Source organism: Hetaerina americana, unplaced genomic scaffold, assembly GCF_022747635.1.
Source record: "Hetaerina americana unplaced genomic scaffold, ioHetAmer1.1.p SCAF_23, whole genome shotgun sequence".
In the NCBI taxonomy this organism is placed as follows: domain Eukaryota; kingdom Metazoa; phylum Arthropoda; class Insecta; order Odonata; family Calopterygidae; genus Hetaerina; species Hetaerina americana.
The window spans coordinates 4,572,169-4,593,827 of NW_027286797.1; the positions used below are offsets into that span (position 1 = coordinate 4,572,169).

The 21,659-nt window shown below is 36.9% G+C and overlaps 1 protein-coding gene across 1 annotated transcript in view; it reads right to left on the bottom strand.

Moving 5' to 3' along the window:
- Nucleotides 1-615: 615 nt before the first annotated feature.
- Myt1 (protein kinase, membrane associated tyrosine/threonine 1) overlaps nucleotides 616-21,659 on the bottom strand; it is a 41,914-nt gene continuing 20,870 nt past the window's right edge. The window contains exons 7-10 of the mRNA XM_071586539.1: nucleotides 12,972-13,117; nucleotides 8,806-8,947; nucleotides 6,832-6,928; nucleotides 616-4,469 (exon numbers count right to left, since the gene is read on the bottom strand). Coding sequence (XP_071442640.1) covers nucleotides 4,217-4,469; nucleotides 6,832-6,928; nucleotides 8,806-8,947; nucleotides 12,972-13,117 — 638 coding nt within the window. The 3' untranslated portion in view covers nucleotides 616-4,216. The remainder of the gene's footprint in view (nucleotides 4,470-6,831; nucleotides 6,929-8,805; nucleotides 8,948-12,971; nucleotides 13,118-21,659) is intronic.

Sequence of the window (21,659 nt, forward strand, 5' to 3'; positions counted from 1 at the left end):
TGCTTGGTTCACTTTGTTATTGTTATGCTGTTATTGTCTTTTGTCCTCTTTCATGTTTGTTATATTTTTCACTGTAAAATGGCGCTACTGCTGTATGTGAACAATATTTTCAAATAAAACAAATAAATTCAAGGGCTTAATAAAGGACATATGTGATGTATGAAATTAATGGGAGAGGTCAAATATGATTAAATATCTAAGTTTTACCTCATTTCAACAAGTTTGAGAGGCTCTTTTACATGATATCTGTTATTTTCACCTTGTGTATTTAGAGGCAGAGGCTGTAGCACAATAATCTCCCTACAGCCTCTCTCCCCCATCACCTGACTTGATACACATGTATTAAAATCTGATACTGGGATGACCAAGTCACAGATGTTATCACACTGAACTGTCAATTGAGGTATTCAATGTTAGAATCAGAAAAATCAATTGTTTCTTGGATGGTGAACTTGATTATTTTGATGCATCAATGCTTTACTTTACGTTTTGACTTCACCAGAGAAAATGAATAAATTTTCAATTGTTCACTACCATTCTTTGAGAGCTTTGAAAAGATTTAGAGCAGAGTCAGGAATATTTTAATAAAGATGATCTTTAAGTATTTTATTTTTAAATTATCAGGGGTACAAAATATTAGATTTTCAATCAGATTTTACTGTTACATTCAGCATAAACCAAACATTCATACTTTGAATGTGCAACGCTTCAGAAAAAAATATATGTTGGACTTGCATTGCAACATTGCATCTCAAAATTATAATAATTACATTTCAATGCACATACACAACTCTGACAGAGATCTAATAAAAGCACAAAAACTAAAAAAAAACATACGAACACACTGTTGCTCACAAACTGACTCAAATGCATACCATACTAATTTTATATTGATATTGTACTTAATTTATTTACCAAATTCTTAATATAAAAACAAAAATATGCCTTTAAATATTCCCCACCTACTCGCATAAATCAACTCAAGGTTCAATTTTTTCATTGTCATAGTTAAATATCGAGTAAAAAATTGTTTTTCAAAAGTTTTAATAAATACAATTAGATAAATATACGAGGTGTTACCATAATACAACACCTTTTAAAAAGAGATATTTGATGCAATATCAAAAAAACAAATTTTTGCAAATTTTATGGGTAAATTTTCATCAGCTGCTCAAGTTAGAAAAATAAAGTGGGTGAAAGAAAACACCCACATCATAAGATACATGGACAAGGCAAACAAACATAATTCACCCTGATAAGCAAACATACAGGTTTTGAAGTATTATACCTTTTTAACAATTGCCAAGGTTAGAGTTAGTCATAAGTTCCCAACACAAAGAATGAGGCAATTAAGATTAATTTCATAAGACGAGTGATAAGCCCTTACACAGGGTTCGTCCGGAAAATAAGTGTACTGACTCCTGGGCTGGGCGCGCCGCTCCAGGCACGCCCAGCACCGCTCTGATGGGCTGCGATTGGAGGGGGGTATGTTGGCAAGCGACGCTGAAAAAGGCAGTCGGCTCTGAGCTGTGGTGTAGTGAGGAGCTCTGTTAACGCGAACCTCCACGCTTTGACCCACGTCACGGAACGCGATGCCGAAGTTTTTGGAGCAGCGTTATTCCATCAAATTTGCGGTAAAGCTTGGGAAATCGTCAACCGAAACTGTCGGTATGATTAACCACGCTTACGGGGAGTCAGCCATGGCCAGAAACATGATCTTTCGGTGGCACAAGATGTTCGTGGAGGGCAGAGAAGAGGTCGACGACGAGTCTTCGAGAGGTTCCCGATGATGCCTTCGCGGGAGCGTTCCAGGAATGGGAACGCCGCTGGAACAAGTGTATCGACTCACAAGGGTCCTATTTTGAGGAATATTAGCTTAAGATATGTAAAAGTGTAATAAATTTTTTTTCCTGAGCTCAGTACACTTATTTTCCGGACGAACCCTGTATGTCAACAATTACATGTGAAGTTCAAAATATAAATCTTGACAGGATATCAAAACATAAAATATGCCAATAGGATGCTCCAATTGTACCTTTTAAATAAAAATAACTGAAAAGAGGCAATGAAACAATGACCCATTTTAATGCATATCATATGTTGAAACCAACCATGAAATACAGACAAAATAAAAATACAAATATTAATATAAAAGTCTGAAAATTTCATGTTTACTGCATGTATTTTAATATTTAGAAAATAGGATATTGAATTTCATTGATTAATTAAGCATTCAAAAATTAATTTTTGTACAGTATAAGAAATTAGTAGTTTTAAAGCTTTGAAAAATTACATGAAAATTAGACTTTTTTGCCTGGTATTCATATAATTTTATATTAAGTAATTGGTTTACTGCTAATTAGCTCGCTAAAGTGAAAACAGTGTGCATTAGGATATTGGATACATAGTAAACAGACTAAATTAAACTTTCATTTAATACAGTTCAATTTTAATGAATTATATAAAAATATTTTAGTTACTTAGTAGCTATATACTTGAGCAAATGAAAAAAATTCACTCACATTGGTACAATATTATTACATGGAAAAACGCATGCTAGCACAGCAAATTATTGCACTTGACCTTGAACTTTCATTTTCTCCTTTTAAGGGTCTGTCATTATACTGACACATAACAAACAAATGAAGATCCCATATTATGAAAATATATCTCTTTAATGCTGCATATCAGGCACAGAGTCTTAGCTCAAGTAACATCAGGAATGCATGAGTAGGTCTAAAAATGGACGATCATGCCAAAGTTGGATGCAACTCTGGATGAAAAAGAGAACTACACCTCTGCAGAGCTATCACAATCACATATAGTCAATGCTGAGGGAGTAATGCAATAGGAGTTTTCCACTTCAACTATGCTATATTTTTATAATGTAGGTCATTCAATAAGTCCTAAGAGAAAAATATAAAACATTATTTTTTGTGATTTCTTTTATTTTTCAATACATTCCCTTCTGAGCTTGATTCGTTTTTCAAAGCATTTCTCTATCTTTTTTTAGGCTGTCCAAAACGCAGGATTTTGGCTGGTCCTTAAAATAGACATCAGTAAAAGCCCGCAAACACAGAAGCAGATGCGCCACCAACTTCATTCAACTCAGCTTTGATCTCTATCTGTTTGAAGCCATTTAAATAGAACTGTTTAATCGGTGCACTTAACTAATTTTTTCTCTTTTTTTAAATAAACAAAGTTCGGTTATTTTAATTGACTATGAAAATGAAAGCACCAGATGGATGTAGCTGAAAATATAACAGCAGTCTTGTAAGTGATGAGGCTTCCTAAAAGAACACTGCCAATACTACCAGTGATATCTCTTGGATTTTTTAAGGAGTTATTGATTGACCGATATCAAGAAAAGGAGGACCATGAGGATATGGTGAGCCACAGGCAAAATTATGGAAATTAAAATCAAAATAATGACTGCACAATTTATTATTTAAACATAGGAATAAACGGTAATTCTTCACACCTATAATAAAAAATGACTGTAGTCCATGTAATAAAAATGCAAGCATGCAAATGATAATTACAAAATTTGTGCCTCTGACCTTCAATAATCACATTTTGCACGTTGGACAATACCACTTGAAAATGTTTTGACTAGAACACAAACTTTGATAAATTTTCCAACTAATATACATTTGAGCAGGCAGATATGATAAATAACATTCATAAATAACAAGAATAATAAAGAATAATTATGAGCTACTATGCATATCAGCAATGAGTTCTTTGATAACATTATTAATCCTGCATGTATGCATTAAACAAAAAACTTAATCATGTAAATATTTGGAATGCCTTACTAAATGGTATAAAAAGCATGGTATAATTGGCATACTAAAATAACTATAAAATTCATCGTTGAATTTTTATAAGAATAGCGCTAACATGAAAAAGGCTTAGTCCATGTAGCTTTATAATTTATTTTGTTATTAGCTCTCAATAGTTCTTATCTCTTCATGAAAATTTTAAATAGACAACCAGAAGAGCTGTTAACTTAAGAAAAAAGAACACAAAAATATATGTTAAAAGTAATGGGTTAAACCCAGTTACAAACATTTCTTTGATAATCCTTCATCACAAAACATAACATATTTTAAAACATAAAAATGTTTATAAAGGTAAACCTGCATGTAACAGCCTTATTTACTAAAACAGTTTTAATGCTTTGATATTGGCAATAGGAGAAAACAAAACTAATTCAGTCTTTGACGCAATCTGAAAAATCAATCGATAAATTTCTTATGGTAGAGCCTTTTCTTGTTACACATGGCTGCAGTTTTTTTTTTATTAAATTACTATATGGATGCACTCTTGTATTATTACATCGTCGACACCCAGCACTGGAAGGTAATCTTCTAAAAAACTCCTCACTTGGTGAATCATCTGCACTAAGCCTACACGTGTCCATTGAGGAGTCATAACACTTGCTTACTTCCCAAGATTCTTCAAATCTGAAAAATAAGCCCATAATGAGGGAAATTTATTCCCATGAAAGTCATTTGGAATGTGATAGATGGGAAAGTATTAAGCAAGCAAGATAGAGGGAGATAAAGGGTAGGCATGTGTGTCGGAATGAAGGGAGGTAGAAGGTACGCAAAATTCAAGACCTGTTAATTATATCGTTTGGTGTGAGGTGAGGTCTCGTTAGATGAGGCCATGAAGTGCAGCACTGCCCAGTCTGTGTCCACTAAGACATCTTAAACAGTAGACTACCAAATAATAGGACATGAAGAAAAACATACATTCCAGGAACTTTCTCCAAATTCTGAGTATTTTCTTGAGTTCAAAAAATTATATTTTCACAAATTACTTTTCAGTTTTTTAAAACTTCTTATTCTTACTGGCTCGTTGCATCTTTCCTCAAGGACCCAACACCTTATGACATACCTATGAACTGCAAAGCTCAAACCCCTTGAGTACGTCCTTTCTTGGTGAATCACCATGTCCCTACTAGTGGGGCTTTCTGGCAACGTGAGCATTTGCACGGAGGAGAGAACAAAGGAAAGGATCAACTCAAATTTGAAATCTACTCATCAAGACCTTTCCATAGAACCATATTGATGGAGTATGCCTTGACTATTCAAATCAACGCATGGAGAGAAGAATAAGCTCTGATTTGATCAACTATAATATTTGCATCAGGAATGTATATACATTAGATTATATTAATGTAGATTGAACATCAGGAAATGGGTTTGTGACCACAACAAAATGAAACTAAATAAAGTGTCATAACCAAGGAAAGTTTATAGTTGCACTTTTTAAATTTTCTGCCATCCAATTGCTTTGCCATTCCTGTTCAGATGATATAATCACCAACCCTGTGGATTCTGCATGATCATCCCATAGCAAAGGCTTTCCTAACGATTTATCACAGAGTGAATCCGGGGATATGCAACTGTGCTCACAGTAATTACAATGGAGAATATCTCATAACCTTGACTTCTCCATTGCTCCAATTAGAGTGATGTCATCCAAAATAACAGGCAAGGAATGTACTTAATATTAATTACAGATTTTCATTCAAAACAATGCCCCAGCATGTACACTTTCCATCCATTGCATCTGTACCACTGTTGCCAATAAAGCATCCCATTCTAATTAATCCCATTCTATTAACACCTGCGATAGATCTAACACAGCACCTACCCTGTGAGTTCACATTACATGGAGTTAGGATATCAGTATTGAATAGTGTAATTATAAGATACAGAGCATTTGCTCATAAAAATAGCAGGCAGTCTACAAGAATGTTTACCAATATCTCATTGGCATCCACGGTAGGTTTCATTTTATAGTGTTGAGGATTGAGTAGTGAAAGAATGTGCATCAAACTTTTAAGTAATACATGAGAAATGTAAACCTACAGTCATGCATTTTATAATCTAAATCTATTAACGTTGAAGAATATTCCTCTTCTTAAATTGGGCTTAGTCTCATCTAGTGATGTCATGTTGAGTTTTGATATTTCCTTTGTAGTTCAACAAATCTGAGTGCTTTTAGGAAGCTTTCTAAGAGTCTAAATTGGTTAAGATTAGCAGGCAAATGAGATATGGCGGGATTAACTCATTTTAAAATATTAAATAAAATACAATTATTTTCCACTTGAAAATATTCTCATTATTCAAGACCAATTCTGAACCATAGTTATAGAATCTAGAATGAGATTAAGCACCATATAGCAACAGAATATATTCAATTGTAAAATCAGCTTTATTTTATATGCTACCAAAAGTTCTCCATGTAGTTTACTGACTTCGCAGTTTAGCTTGACGTGTAAGCACTTCAGATGGACTTAAGTGAGGATAAATATACAGAGTGGAGAAGTAGAAAATTTGTGCCTGGCAAAATTATATTAATCCAATTTTCAGATTTCCATAACCATGCAGAGGCTTAATCACTAATAATATTGGACTTCTGTGGGAGCAATACATTAAATTGCTATATAGAGCCATACTATCACTGATTTATTATGGATGCAAATCATATGTACAAGTAAACTAACTTTTTTATCATGCATTATATCTAGATTGTTAAATGCCATGCTTATCATTTTAGAATTCTGGACACTGCACGCATTAAAGTCTGCCACACAAATGTGCAATATCAATTTTGAACCTTAAATTACACACTGCCCATTTTAGTTGGAGTAACAAAAATGGATTCGGCTACAGCAACCAAAATCTAATTTCTAATTAAAATTTTTCAGCGGTAAACAAACTGCTGCAAAAATGAGCCAAATAACCCTGGAACGAGTACACAAACATTTTCATACTCTAAGTTTGCTTCTTAAAATATATATCAACTACTCACCTTTCGGGAGAGTCCCGACTCTGCTCTGAATTGCCTGTTATAGGGGTTGACGTCACAACTGCATGGTCATTTGTTTTCACATCCTGGCTATGCTCATCTAGATGTAAAACAAGGTATTACGATAACTGAGTTACTATCAGTTATTATTACTATTACTACAGTTATTATCAAGAAGAACTCTCACTCAAGATACATCAGCCTTTGAGAATATTCATGATTTTGACTAGTGATTGGAGCTCAATAGTTTGGCCAGCGCAATGGCCGTGAGAGGATGCGTGAGTTAGCGGGCAATAAGCAGCACCAGCAAAAGGGAACATATTTCAAAGTAGCGTAAAATATTTACGAATAAGTAAGTTTTCAATTTTAACTCAAATCAATGTGAGTTTATTGAAAATAAATTACAAACTGATAAAGAGGAGGTATAAAATTGCAGATACACAAACAGAAAAAATACTATACGTTTCCCACTTGATCAAAACAGATATCCAGAAAAAGAATCAATATTCAAAATGCAATAAAAACGGCGGGAGGAAATTTGATGATAAAATATATCACACTGCGAATCTGATGAACCCTTCACATTTATGGCTTAAATTTACGAGAAAATGAGAATATCTATAAATCTGCGTATAAATTTGAGAATATGATAACCCCTCTTGTGAACATTCCTTCATTTTGAAATCCATGGGAAATAAGAAATTTAGTTCTTGGACATACAGTGGAATATTGTCTCAGCTGATATTGAATTTATTTTCATATACTTTACTTGTAAAGTATTAAAGTATATATAATGAAGTAAATCTGTACCATTTAGTCACACATGTTGCCCTCCCACCAACCAACAGTGGTATTTTAATAGTAACAGTAATTCAACATCTAAATCTCAACAAAAATGGGAATCTTAAAATAGCACCATTATTTTAGTTTTACCAGCACATCTTTCTACAATGTCTTCATTGGCCCATTCGTAATTTCTGAGCACAGGTGGTTTTTATGGATTTTGTTTCCTATGGGATTATTTCAGTCAGAACATTACACTGCCATGAACCATAAATGGATTCAGATTAAAATTTTACAAATTATACCATCAGCTCATTTCAATTGATTTTATCAGCAGCCGACTTGATATCAGCTGTAATTGACATAATTAATGGCTTTAATTAAGATGCAATCCAAAAACATTGGCAGATTATAGATAAATTATTGGGATATAAAATGATTTGATGGCTGAATAACACGACAACCTCCTACTATTGAAAAATGGTGGATACTGAGGATTACTTTTACATTCAGTAATAAAAATATTAATTTCACCTTCAGATTTAGATAAATCTTTCCACATGTAATATCAGGTGGCACAAAGACAAAATTCAATGGATTATTTTGATTCTTGAGTTTTTAATCTTTCTAATCACCAGAGGTTAGCAGGTAATGACATTCACAACTACAGTAAATCCTTGCTAATCCCTTAATTCCCTAAAATAATTTTTAAAATCCCTAATTGATACCTTTGCGTTCAATTTCTCATGAAACTTCACCTTGCTTAATGCTCAAAATTTCTTTTATTACCACTTTTCTTTGGTGCTCTAGTAAAAAGTTAGGTTGCTAATTGTAAGCAAAAACAATTTTTGCTGCACCTAATAGAGATGTTTACTGTAAAAAAAGTAAAACAACAGCATGTTTTCACATGAAATTTCATGGTCGGCTAGGAGTGCATTATCCCTAACCTGAAGCATATTTCAAATCCCAAGACCAACTTATCAATATTTGTGTGTATTTTAAAATTCATATTTCAATATTGCCCCCAAAAGTATGATAATGATTATTCAATCTAATTTGTATGTATGAATCAATGCAAAATTTATCATTTCTCAACTTGTGAAATTGGCACCTGGACTTGTTTCTAAATATAGTGTGTATGCAGAACCAATAAAAGACGATTAATACATGACATTTAACTCATAAAATAATTACCTGGGATTCTTAAACCATTATGATGATGAGAACTACAGTTTTGCTTGAGTGGCCAAAACTTGAAAAGGGCTTTCATAACCATATCATATCCAGCTTTTCCAAAGAAAGCAATAAAAGATATAATCAGCTTTCCAGGTGTAGCCTGCCAAAAATAATAGGAATTATTGTTAATTAGGCATTAATTCATAGGTATTATTATTATTATTAGGTAATCTACTGGTTAAGGTAGGTTTTTGGATGGACATAATTACTAATTAAATACTTTGTGACCCCTAGCAAAACACAACATCCTACTCTACATCAGACCCCTCTTCAACTCCCAGTACTTTCTTCCTCCCTTCATCCCGCCCAACATCCCGATCCTGTTCCTTCCCTTTCCTCGTTTGCCTAACATTCTCCCCTCTATTACAGTCTTCAACATCCCGCTGCCGGTCAATACCCCCTTCAGCCACTTTTCCTGCCTCCATAGGATTTCTCCCAACAAACCCCTCTCTTCGCTCACCATACCAAGTACTTCCTCATTTGTTTTCTTCTCTGTCCATTTCACCTTCTCCATTCTTCTCCACACCCTCATTGAAAAAGCCTCCAGTCTACGTCTATCCTCCTGCTTCAATGACCACGTTTCCGTGCCGTTCATAGCTACGCTCCATATCAAAGTTTTTACGAGTCTTTTCATAACATCCTTACTCGACGTCCCCGTCATCAACTCCTTCCTCCTTGTGAAAGCCTCTTTCCTTAGCGCAATTCTTCTCCTTACGTCCCTACTACTTTGACTGTGTTGGTCCAAAACACTACCGAGATACATAAACTGTTCTACCTGCTCTAGTTTTTGTCCTCCTATTTTAATGTTAAGCTTAGCCTTTATCTTTCTAGAAAATCGCATAACCTTTGTTTTATTAATATTGATTCTCATCCCATACCTGTCGCACTGAATTTCCAATGCACTAAGCAATGCTTGCAACTTCATCGGTAATATCTGAAGATTTTTGTGTAAAAAAACCTCGAGCTTAAGATATATTAGCAAAAATTCTAAATACTAACTCAAAGTGGCAAACAAAATGTAGAGTGCAATTATGCTATGGAAGGTGTCAGGAAAAAAACAAGTTCAGCCCAGTGTTGCAGGGGTTTTGTTAAGCACAAATAGCAAATAACATATTTATTCTTTGGCAGGAAGATATTGATTTAATTAAATAAAGAATACAATGTATCTTTCCACTGTCCTTAAAATAACAGTGGAAAGATACATTGTATTCTTCCTTTAATTAAAATGAATTTCCACAGGGTTGAGCCGGGAACAATTGAATATTTAGAAATTGATTTAGCCAGGAAATGACACCTCTGCGGTGATTTTAATTCATTAAAATTTCTCCGAAGGTTTGATTTGTGAAATTGACACCAGATGCTAGGGTGAATACGTGTGATTGCAATAATGCATTTGATGACTACATGGAACACTTGAGGAGGGATTTTCTAGACACGTGTTCTCATACAAAAATTAGTGCTGATCAAATATTTTGGAGGTACATTCATTTTGAACCGCAAAATATTTGTTTTAATTAATATATCTAAAACTGGAATGTTCACAAGATATGATGTCGAAAGTCTATTACACTACTTACAGATGAATATTCTACCTCTGATACGTATTTCTGAGACATACATTTCCAACTAATATCACAAATACATTTAGAGGAGGACATATTTAGAGCATTTAAAATTGATACAAAGAAATTCATATCACATTAATTCATGGGAATATTATTCCAAATCATTTATGAGAATACATTCCATATCCATTGGTGGAAATGTTATGACTGCATTTAATGATATACGAGGGTCATCCGGAAAGTAGTACCCGTTCGTGAAATAAAGACACAAAAGTAAATATTAACAAACATAAAAAATTTTATTTGAAAGAGGATACTTTAAACTACTTCTCAACATAATCTCCAAGCAAATTAAGGCATTTGTCATAACGTGTGACAAGTTTCTGTATTCCTGCTGCATAGTCCTTCGCCGCCAGCTCATTGGGATACGCGAGGGACCCATCTTGCACAAATTTTTGCATAATGCAGATGGTGTTTAACAATTTCATGAACAATTGTTCGAGAAACATTGGGAAAATGCTCACAGATGTCATCAATTGTGACGCGCCGATCGTTCCTCACGAATTCGTCAACTGAGCTCACCAGTTGGTCTGTAATGACAGACGGTCTCCCCGAACGCTCATCGTCGTGTGTGTTCCCCCTCCCCATGTTGAAGTTGCGACACCACCGCCGAACAGACGACTCGTCCATTACATTGTCTCCATACACCTCCTTTAATTGGCGATGAATATCACATGGGCGAACGTTTCTTGCATTGAGGAATTTAATCACTGCCCTCACTTCACAACTGGCGGCGTTCTCAATTTTTTTAAACATTGTAAACAATCACAGAAACAACACAGGCAATGCTAGCGTCACGCAACTTGGCTCAGAGAAGGCAGACAAGCCACTGAAGCTATCTGACCTCGTCCAGCGGCTACTCGCGTCGTCAGCACTTCATGCGGCACGAACGGGTACTACTTTCCGGATGACCCTCGTATAATTTATATCCACATCTGTGAATACATTTTAAGTCCATTTATATGAAATATATTGATGCATTTGGTGGAATAAATTTTTAACTTATTTGAAGAAATAAATTCAATCATGTCTTCAAAATTCCCTGTTTAAATGGATTTTGAATACATTCTGGAAATGCTTTAAAAATACATTGAGATGCATGTCAATAAGTCCATTTTTAATGGCTTCACAATGTGGACTATGATAAAATTACCAAAGAAGAAAGGAAGAGTGTGTGAAACAAGAAAATGTGAGGAGCATTGTCCATTACGTATCATCACTCATGCAGTGAAGATATTGTTAAGAAATCTGAACACAAGACAACACAATCATGGGAGAGAATACAGCAGAGGAACATTATGGCTTCAGAAGAGGAATGAGCACAGGAGTGCAATAAGAATAGTGTATCCCATCAGAGAGTGATACCTAGAGGAGGGTAAAGGTTTACATGTGTGTTTTGTTGATTTGATGAAGGCTTTTGATGGTGTACAATGGGAAAATACAATGAAAATCCTCAGTCAGTCAGAGGAAGGAGGATTATGTTCATCAGGTTTGCTGATGCCATGATCCTTTTTGCTGAGGAAGGAAAACAATTAAATGCGATGTTACAACACCTTAATGGCATGGAGGAGGAGTATGGCTTGATGATAAACAGGAGCCAGACCAAAGCAATGAATGCTGGTGAAGAAGAGGAAATAAATATTCTAATAGAAGGAGAAAGGCTGGAACAAGTGGAGAGGCAAAAATATCTCAGTGTGGAGGTAAGAATAAGCTGGAGAAGTGAAAAAAATGAAAAAGAAGATAGCAAATGTTAGGGAAGCATTCAGCAGGAAAAGAAAAGAGTTGTATAGCAGAATGGTCACTGGACTGAGAAAGAGACTAGTGTTATGTTACATGGAAGTGAAAAATGGACAGCATTTAATAGGGACCAGGAAAGACTGAGGTATGTGAGATGTGGGTAAAGAGAAGAATGTTGACCATGAAGTGGACAGATGGGGTGAGGCATGAAGAAGTGTTGAGGAGAGCGGCAGGAGGTAAGAGAAGATGGCTGAAAAAGAAATTGGCTTGGAAACAAGTCACAAAATTACTGCCTCTTGAAGGAGGCGCCAGGAGTCATGGTGGAAGAGCCTGCCAAGTGAGGGTGGAGAAGGGTCAAAATGACCGAGGGTGATGGGCACGTGGAAATAAAGAGAGGTGCAGAGGAAAGGAAGGCATGGTAGAAAAGAGCCCTCCATGGGCTTGGACATGGAGACATGGGCAGACGACCTATGGTGGTGGCCATGCGGTACATACAACTGGGTTGTAGAATTGATGCGACTTCAGTGACACATTTACTATTGAATCAAAAACAACATAAACACTTGCTATTTAATTCAGTTTCATTAATTAATTATGAACGAAATTGAAGGAAAAAACTTCTTTTCACATTCCATAAGGGTTTCAAAGTCGATTCAAAGATGTGATCATTTTCAGGTTTCGTTTTTATCCTGATTTCATTTTTAGACCATAGCATTAGCATTTAACATTGCCATAATATACCTTGAGTGACAAAAAACTTACCAAAGTCTCCAAAATATTTGAAATCTTTCTCTTCATTAAAATCCTTTCAATGTGTGGCTCCATGAGTATCATGCCAGCTGTCGGTCTTTTATCAGGCTTAGGATGCATCATCCATGTTATTAGTCCAAACAAATCCTTAGATATTCCTGCAAATTAATTAACAATTAGAGGAATATGCAATCTGGCAGATTTAATTCATGTTTTTAAACAGATATTGGGTCAGGCATATTATGATTCCATTGAATGCCACAAGAATGAATCAAAAAGATATATTTAAATATCCATTCCCCCCCAAGATCCACAGTGCATTGCACATTCATCAAACACAAAAGGGAAAAGCACAGGATTGTTACTTATGATTTCAACAACCAATAACTTTTCCAGACCAAAAATCATGTTTTTCAATACATATTCTTATGAGTTCACTTATAAGTAACAGGATTGCACAGCATCCATGCATCACTGACTTAAATAATCTACAGTACACTTTTCACGTACGTATGAACATCAAATATTATCTTGACCAAATTACTTAAATATATTTTGAAGCAAATAGATATTAAGTACTAGAGGAAAAAAGTAATTTTCTGTTTTAAGAGAGTATTTTTACAATTAATAGTAATTTTTCTCCACTGCATTTACTCTGACTATTCTTCGCTATTAATTCCATTTGCAGAATTCCTTATACATTCATTCCGAAACCCCAAGCAAGATGCAAGAACTGACCCTCACCACTTTTAATAGGCAACACATCAATATTATAACAGAGCTTCACAAGAAAGTATTATATTAACACTATTATTAATATTAATTTAATATCAATAAAAAAATTTTATTAATAATAATTAAATTATTAGATAGGAAATAAATTTGCCCAGGGCAATATTCAACAGAAGATACCTCATCAATACTTTCCACAAAGGGAAGAACTGGCAAAAAAAGAGAGATACCAATGCAATCACAAAGTATTATTAAGCTCAAAAGCCTAAATGCACTAAATTTTAGTGCTAAATACTTCCATGGAGCAATTTCATTGGTCAGCATTAGGATTACACAATTACTGCAAGTGAGTAACTTTCATTTATTTTGCCAAATTAGAGGATTATAACCTCGAAAATCTGACAAGGAAAGCACAAATTTTTGAAAAAGATGTGAGTAAGTTCTGTGAAGAAGGTGAAGGCAGTAAAGCTGAACTTATATAAACTTTTTTAAAGACAAAAAATTTAAATAGACACACAGGCAGATACCAAAGCAAATGGACGTGGCTTTATGATGTTCCAGCTCAACTGCCATGTTTCGCTCTAATCATTGGATTCTTCACCCAGCAAGGGTGAGGAGATTTCCATTTTTTTTCTCCTTACTTGTTCCACTGCCAGTTCCTTGATTTAGTCAACCAGGTTGTATTACAGATCAGTGCCTGAAGAAAAGAGGAGCCCTTCTCAAGTGAATAATTTCTTCTTAACCACCAGGTGGCTTCTCTATGAAATGAGCTGCAGTCGCCAAGGTGGTGATGACAGTGGGCAAGGGCACCCCCTCCTAACTTCTCTGCCACCACCTTGGGTAAACCAAGATGGGAGAAGGATATTTGACAGGATGAGGGGCATTTAAGGTGTTCAAATCAACCACAGTTTTCAACCCAAGCATCGGTTTGATAGGCGAGGGTAGAGCTCAACCGTTACTAAGCATGCTAGTGTGTGAAATTCACATACAAACTGGGTAGGGGGACCAGATCCTATCCCAGTGTTTATAATGGTTTGCCAGGATGTTCTGGTACCTGAAAAATTTCAGCTTGAGTAAAGCTTAGGGTACCGGGAGACCTAACCAGGAATCAAACCCAGGCCCTCTAGTCAGTAGTTCAACACTCGAACCCCTAGGCTAAATCATCAGTATAAAAATGGAATCATTTTCGTTTAATAAACAATTACTCTCCTTCTAACTTGCGAACCATTCTAGGAGTAAGTGGGACTTAAGTGCAGACATCTTCTCCAAGTGACAAAACCCATGCCATTGTATAGCGAACAGAATGGGTCCACCGTAAATCAAAGCAAAACTCTTCAACTGACTAGCTATGCATTGGTTGCAAAAGATAGGGTGCCATAAGAAAGACAAAAGCCTCATCGATCGCACAGGCACTACTATCGTCATCAGTTTTGAATCCTCAGATTGGTTCAACTGCAACCCCATCATCCTTCTCTATTTGAACGCAAGGCTACATATTCTAGGGAGAATAATGTGGTAGTTTCCCATTGCCTTCCACATTGCAGAACCGCAGCCGGTACCGCGAACTTCACTCTCATCCGCAGCTGAGTCAGCTGATGCCAAGCCGACCCACTCAGTCTGCAACACCAGTGCCCAATGGTGATACTGCTACCTTTCACCATGTGTTCAGGGTAGCTTTTAGTGATCGTTGTCTCATTCTGTATAGCACCACTATACGACAGTTGCCATTCATATCTTGAGCCTTGACAACACTAAGGGCTTCATGCGCCATCTGATGTTTCCATCTGAAAGTTTGGCCCTTTCAACGATAACTTTCTTTGCCACATTTTGTTGCTTGATCATAGCTTATGTTGCTTACAGTGACTTGAAAATTTTGTCTCAGCAAAAAAAGGAGCTAACTTATAAACACTTTCGTGCGATGACTTTTTATGACTTTCGATGTGGATTATCAAGACAGGAATGCATTGATCAACTTCCTTCCACTTTTGGCGATGAAGCCCCATCCTTTGCCACCGCAAAACCCTGGTATAACGTATTCCATCATGATGGCTGCCGTTTGCTCGGCAACGAAAGTCTTGAAGGTCGTCCAGAATCAGTTATTGTGCCAGAAAATATTTATTCTGGGCAAGAACTAGTAAAGGAAGAATGTCATGTGACTTATCGTCTATTGTGTCCATCAGTGCAAAGAAATGCTCAAGAAATACAATTGCGGTGCATCATAAGCTGTGTATAACATCTACTGAGGTGAAAAACTTGGATCTATGCATATGAGCCCAAAAAAAACAGCAATCCACTGTATTGATCTTCCAAGATGAGCCAAATCTGACAAAAAAGATTTGGGCACAAAGCAAATGATCACCTGTTTCACAGAGTATAAATCTGACATGTGCCTTCGTGTGATCCATTATGAGCCTAGCAAGTTTAACTTCTAACCAATGATGCTTTTAAAGCAACTACTTCACAGCCGCAGGGTTACACTGACTTCGTTGAGTTTATTGCCCTGAACAAGATCCCGGGACAGAGTATATAACTGACATAACACTGAAAGAATGTTTGCCATTATATGAGGTAATTGATGGAAAACTGACCAATATCCATCCAGCCATTTCTGTGGTAAACTCTCAGCAATGGAGTCTGCTGCTTTATTACCAGGGTTGCCAATGTGGAATAATGCCCAACAGAAAATGACAGTCTTTCCAAGACAGTGGCTCTTGTGAAGTAGAACTTGAAGTCAAGTTAAGATGGATTTTGTCAAGTGCAGTCTGTCTAGGAACTGAAGGGTGTTCATGGGTTTGCTACAGAGGAAGAAGCCGTTATTGCAGTGCCTTGCACTATTTTTCAGGGCTACGTCGATGGCAGCGACTTCCGCCGGGAATATGCTTGCTGTGGTGGGAAGGCTGGCCCTGGTGGTGGAAGTGGGACCTTCTTCCTCCACCACAACGCATCCAACTCCGGCCAGGGTTTTCGATCCGTCTGTGAACATAAAAGTATAGTTGTAATATTTATGCCTCAGTTCCATAAACATAAGATGGTAAAGTTTAGGCTGGGTACTGGATTTGAAAAAATTTAGCCAATTTAAAAAATATCTCCGGGCATGGAATTGTCAAAGGTGGAATTTTCAAAATAGAAGTTGCAACGCTAGATATTTCAAAACTGAGTTTGGCAAAGACACTAATATGGATAAGGGTGCGAGTTGCAACAGGCAGCACTGTACTGAAACAAGAGCCCCGTTCACATGGTACATTTTTCCTTGATGTATTCCTTGCATGGAGTATTCCTGGATGTTGTGCATACTTGCTAGCTCAAAAAGACGCCCACTGCCATCTGCTCCTACGACTACCATGCTGAATATTGTAAGCTGTGGTTGATTTTTTCCTGCATGTTTTGCTGATGGTTGATGGTGTCAATCAATCACCATTAAGCAATAGAACATCACATGGCCAACCCATAGCAGAACGATTCCCTTTAGCAGATTTCTTGAAAAATCTGCAGATGAAGGAGCATCTACCAGAGTTGGCAATCATGCAGAGAAGAAATCTGTTTATATGGACCACGCGTGGTCGGTGCAATAAAAGCACCAACTGGTGCAATCTGGCGGCCATGACGCGGACTACAGCGGGCCCCGCCCACCAGCGGTGCCAGTTGCCTCGCACCCAATGAGCAGCCGTCTGTGCTTGGGAGATCGGCGAGCTGTACGTATGGTCCCAGTTACGTTAGTTTCTGTTGTCCTTGCTTTTACTGCTTGTCAAAAATTGAAATTGACAAAATCACGGAGCAACGAATCAACATCAAGTTTTTTAGTGAAGTGAGGAAAAAGTTATCAAGAAATTACTGAAATGTAGACAGCTGTTTACGGCGATAAAGCTCTGAAGAAAACATCCATTTTCAAGTGGGTTGAGCTTTTTAAAGATGGCCGACAAGACGCCATGGATAATGCAAGACCGGGACGACCTTCAACCACCCGTGTTGACGGCAACATTGATCGTGTGGGGTCCCTTGTCCTTACCAAAAACTGTCCGAATGATAGCTGATGAACTGACCTAAGGAAAATCAACAGGGCATGCTATTTTAACCGAACATGACAGATGGATCCTTCACAATGACAATGGACCTGCACACTCAGCAATGATTGCTCGCCAGTTCCTGGCAATAAATTCAATCACCATCCTCGATCATCCTCCTTCCTCGCCCCCTGCAACATTTTCCCATTCCCAAAATGCAAAAATGTGGCATCACTGGGAAGATGTAGACACAATAAACCAAGAAACAACAGCGAGAAAACAAAAAACCCTAACTGCCAAGGAGGACTTCCAAGGGTGCTTTAAACAGTGGAAAAGAAGATGGAATAAGTGCATGGCAATGAATGGAGAGTAATTTGAAAAGGGGAAAAATTGATGTAAACTAAATTGGGCAAAATTAAGTTTTTATGGCCTCAGTTAGCACATCTATTGGAGAGAGTAGTATTCCCAGTCCAAAAGCCGCACCAACGCATAAGATGCCCCCTGCTTCTGCAGTCTACAATTTAACGAAAATACTCAGATAAGACAGAAATGGATCGTAGTATCTTTGATGTTAACACTCCATACAAAGAAAACTGAATTGTTACATTGAAAAAGTAAGCAGTTAAATATTTGTCACTGCCCATTCATCCTGCACAGCTGCTGTTTCCACAGCCTGAAGAGCACTGAGACCGGTTCGATGGCAAAACTTAGTGTCCCCTCCACCCACTCCAAATGGTTTGACCCCACTCCGACCAATAGGAGAAGCGCAGGAAATTCAATTACTTTACTTTTGGAATGCGCCCTGTAATTTCCAGACATTTGGCACCACCACTGCTAAATCATTTCCGCAGATATTTTCACTGGGGTTATCACTTTCCTCTTACACAATGCCATCTTCACTTCCATGTAGCACACTGCAGCTACAAAGCAATGGTCATTTCATTCTTCCTGCAGGTGCGATTCCATGAGTTGGGATTTTATCACCTTTCTTTGGTATTTATGCGGCAGCTTCAGTGGAAGCATCGACCATTTGGGAGGACATGTGCATAAATTTTTGTACTAACATCTGCATTCATTTACTAAATCCACCTTCCGCCCCATCTATTCCCGTATCATCTTATTAGTTGTAGGTCGACCAAAGCACCTTTCAGCTCCTTTGTTTGCACATTCTGAGGCGCAATTCAAAACTTCAAGTTTCAATGTAATACGGTAAAACAATCTTCTCTCTATAGGACCAATGAGATAATTATCATTTTAACTTTTCATGTGATGCATAGTTTCTATCATTAATTTGATACTATCAAAATTTGTATTAAAAACACCATTTTCTATGCCTTTATGACACTCCCATACTACTTAAGTTTGAATGCCTGGACACACTGAGTTATTTGGGAGAAATACAATGTGCGTATGTATTAGCACAGGGGCGACGTCCCCATTACTCCTACTTGCATTAAGTTTAGTGGTAGCACAACATGTGAGATGAAAGTAGCACCATGAATTTAAGATCTATTTGAGAATTTTTCGGGAGTACTTTCAGCAAAATATTTAAATTTGGTTGCTCACTACTGACTCAAAACAGTGATAATATCAAAATTTGTGATCAAGGCAATCATTTTCTATGCCTGATGATAGGAAGAATACTTAAAGAGTGAATATTTTAATAGTGAAATGATGGCAATTATTGGCCGAAGTTATACTCACATACCCCCTGCCCATTACATACAAGTTTTAGAGCACAGTTTGGAGTAAAAAAAAGAGTCTTAGGGGCAGGGAAATACAGTGATTCTTAGCCTAAATTACAGCAAAGAGACAATGAGAATATTGCCAACAAGTGCACATTTGTTAAATAAAAAGGTTGGAGACACCATTCATCATATTCTCTCTCAGAATACAATAATTGTTAATTAGAGATTATGGATGGTAGATTCTGCATTCAGTTTTCATCTTTCTAGAAGAAGGCACACTTTGTTCCTCAACTATCATGTATAGAATGTGTAGTTTTTCCCGATAGTATTGGAAATATTACCAAAATGTCTTGTCTTCCACACCAAGGTTTGAGAGCCTCTTGACTGTGATAGCATACGCCCCTGGAGATGTGTGCCAAAAAGCACTCAGGGCAGTTGAAAACTCAAATGGAATGGAAGGCATGTAGTATGATCCTTCAACATGGAATAAAAATGATAATGGTGTTCTCATAGATGGCTATTCTTTGAAGGAACATATTAATAAAAATATTTGGCAGACCTACAGGCATTACAGAGAAATCTTACAACAACATTTGCAATACATTCCTCTTTCATCAGATGATCACTGTTGTCAATTAAGATTTTCGGGTAGCAGATCTTCCTGGACAACCATAACTGGCAGAGCGAAAGGAACTGGCCCCCTTACCCTTGTGTGGATTTCACATGCAGTATAGGGCTCAGTACTGGATGAACTCTACCGTCACCCAGCAAACCAACCTTCGGGTTGAAGATTCTATTTCATCAAGGCAATGCACGGCTGTAATGCACACCTTCGCAGTTTCAATGGCAAAAATTGAGGAATAACATCCCAATTATTACAACACCCACCGTAATCACCAGATTTGACCAGAGTGATTATTTTTTATTTCCGAATCTGAAAAAAGTGCTAGGTGGAAAACAATTCAATTCGAATGAGAATTGCCAACACAGATTCCTATTTTGTGGACCCTCCAAAATCCTAATTTTTGGTTGGCTTAAAACCATTGGAGAAATGCTGGGAAAAACATACACCACTGAGAGGAGCTTACGCAGAAAATAAAAAAATCTACTAAAAATTATTTGTTTTTCTAATTTTTTCTAGGGAGTTACTAAAGGACCCACATATCTAATAGAGTGGAACCTTGCTTAATGAGCACCTTACATAAGGAATAATAATGAGTAAAACATATTTTCTTAAAAATTACTCCCTAAAGAGGTGACGCTTCACTACAAGAGATAAGGAGAAAGGAATTCCCATATTGGTTGCACTTCTGCTGCTTCAGTCTCTAGTACTCATTCCACTTGCATCACAGAGTCACAAGTGATCACACCTTTTTCCAAACTTGTAGTCAGACATATTATTTACGATTTTTTGCGGAAAGTTTAATAACCTTGCAAAAGTGTCACCAAAGAAAAAACCACAAGAAGACAGCCATAGGAGAATTAAAATTACCATGGAAAGAAACATGACTGAATGAGAATGAAGCGTGAGTGGGTCTGATCAAGCATGCACATGCAATCGGCCAATATCAACCATTCTCACCATCCTCAAGAACAAGGCCAAGATTAAGGAGACAGATGCTTGCCTCATGGGGAGGGACAAAAGTATCTCAGCAATGGTAACATGTTCTCAATGTTGTTGAAAAGTTGATTTTCTAATGGATAAAAACAAAAATGAATAGCAAGGTGACACTATTATGAAAATATAATTTTTAAGAAGGTGAAAGTGATTTTCGCCAACCTCCTTAAGAAGATGTCAGGGTTATCAGCCACCAAAGAAGTAGTTGCAGAAAGCAAAGGGTGGTTTGAGAGATTTAGGGGAGGAACGGGCATCCACCATGCTGTGAGGTGCAGTGAAGCAGTGAGCTCTGGCACAAAGACAGCAAAGAACTTCATGAGCAACTTCTAGAAGGCCATAGATTTTTGGGGATTACATTTTGCAACAAGTTTTTAATTGTGATGAGGCAGGTCTGTTCTAGAAAAAGATGCCAAAGTGAGCTATATAACAGTAGAGCACACTGCTGTGTAGGTGTGCAAACATAATACGTTGCCTGGCCACAAGTGAAAGAAATATTCTCTCACCCTGTCTCTTTGTGACAATGGAAGCAGGGATTTAAAATTAAACCTCTGCTGGTTTACCTTTCAGAAACTCCATGAGTCTTCAAGGGAATGAAAAGTCCAGAAGAGATGGCTAAATGTAATTTATTCTAAGAAACTGCAGGAGATGCCGTAACTAACTT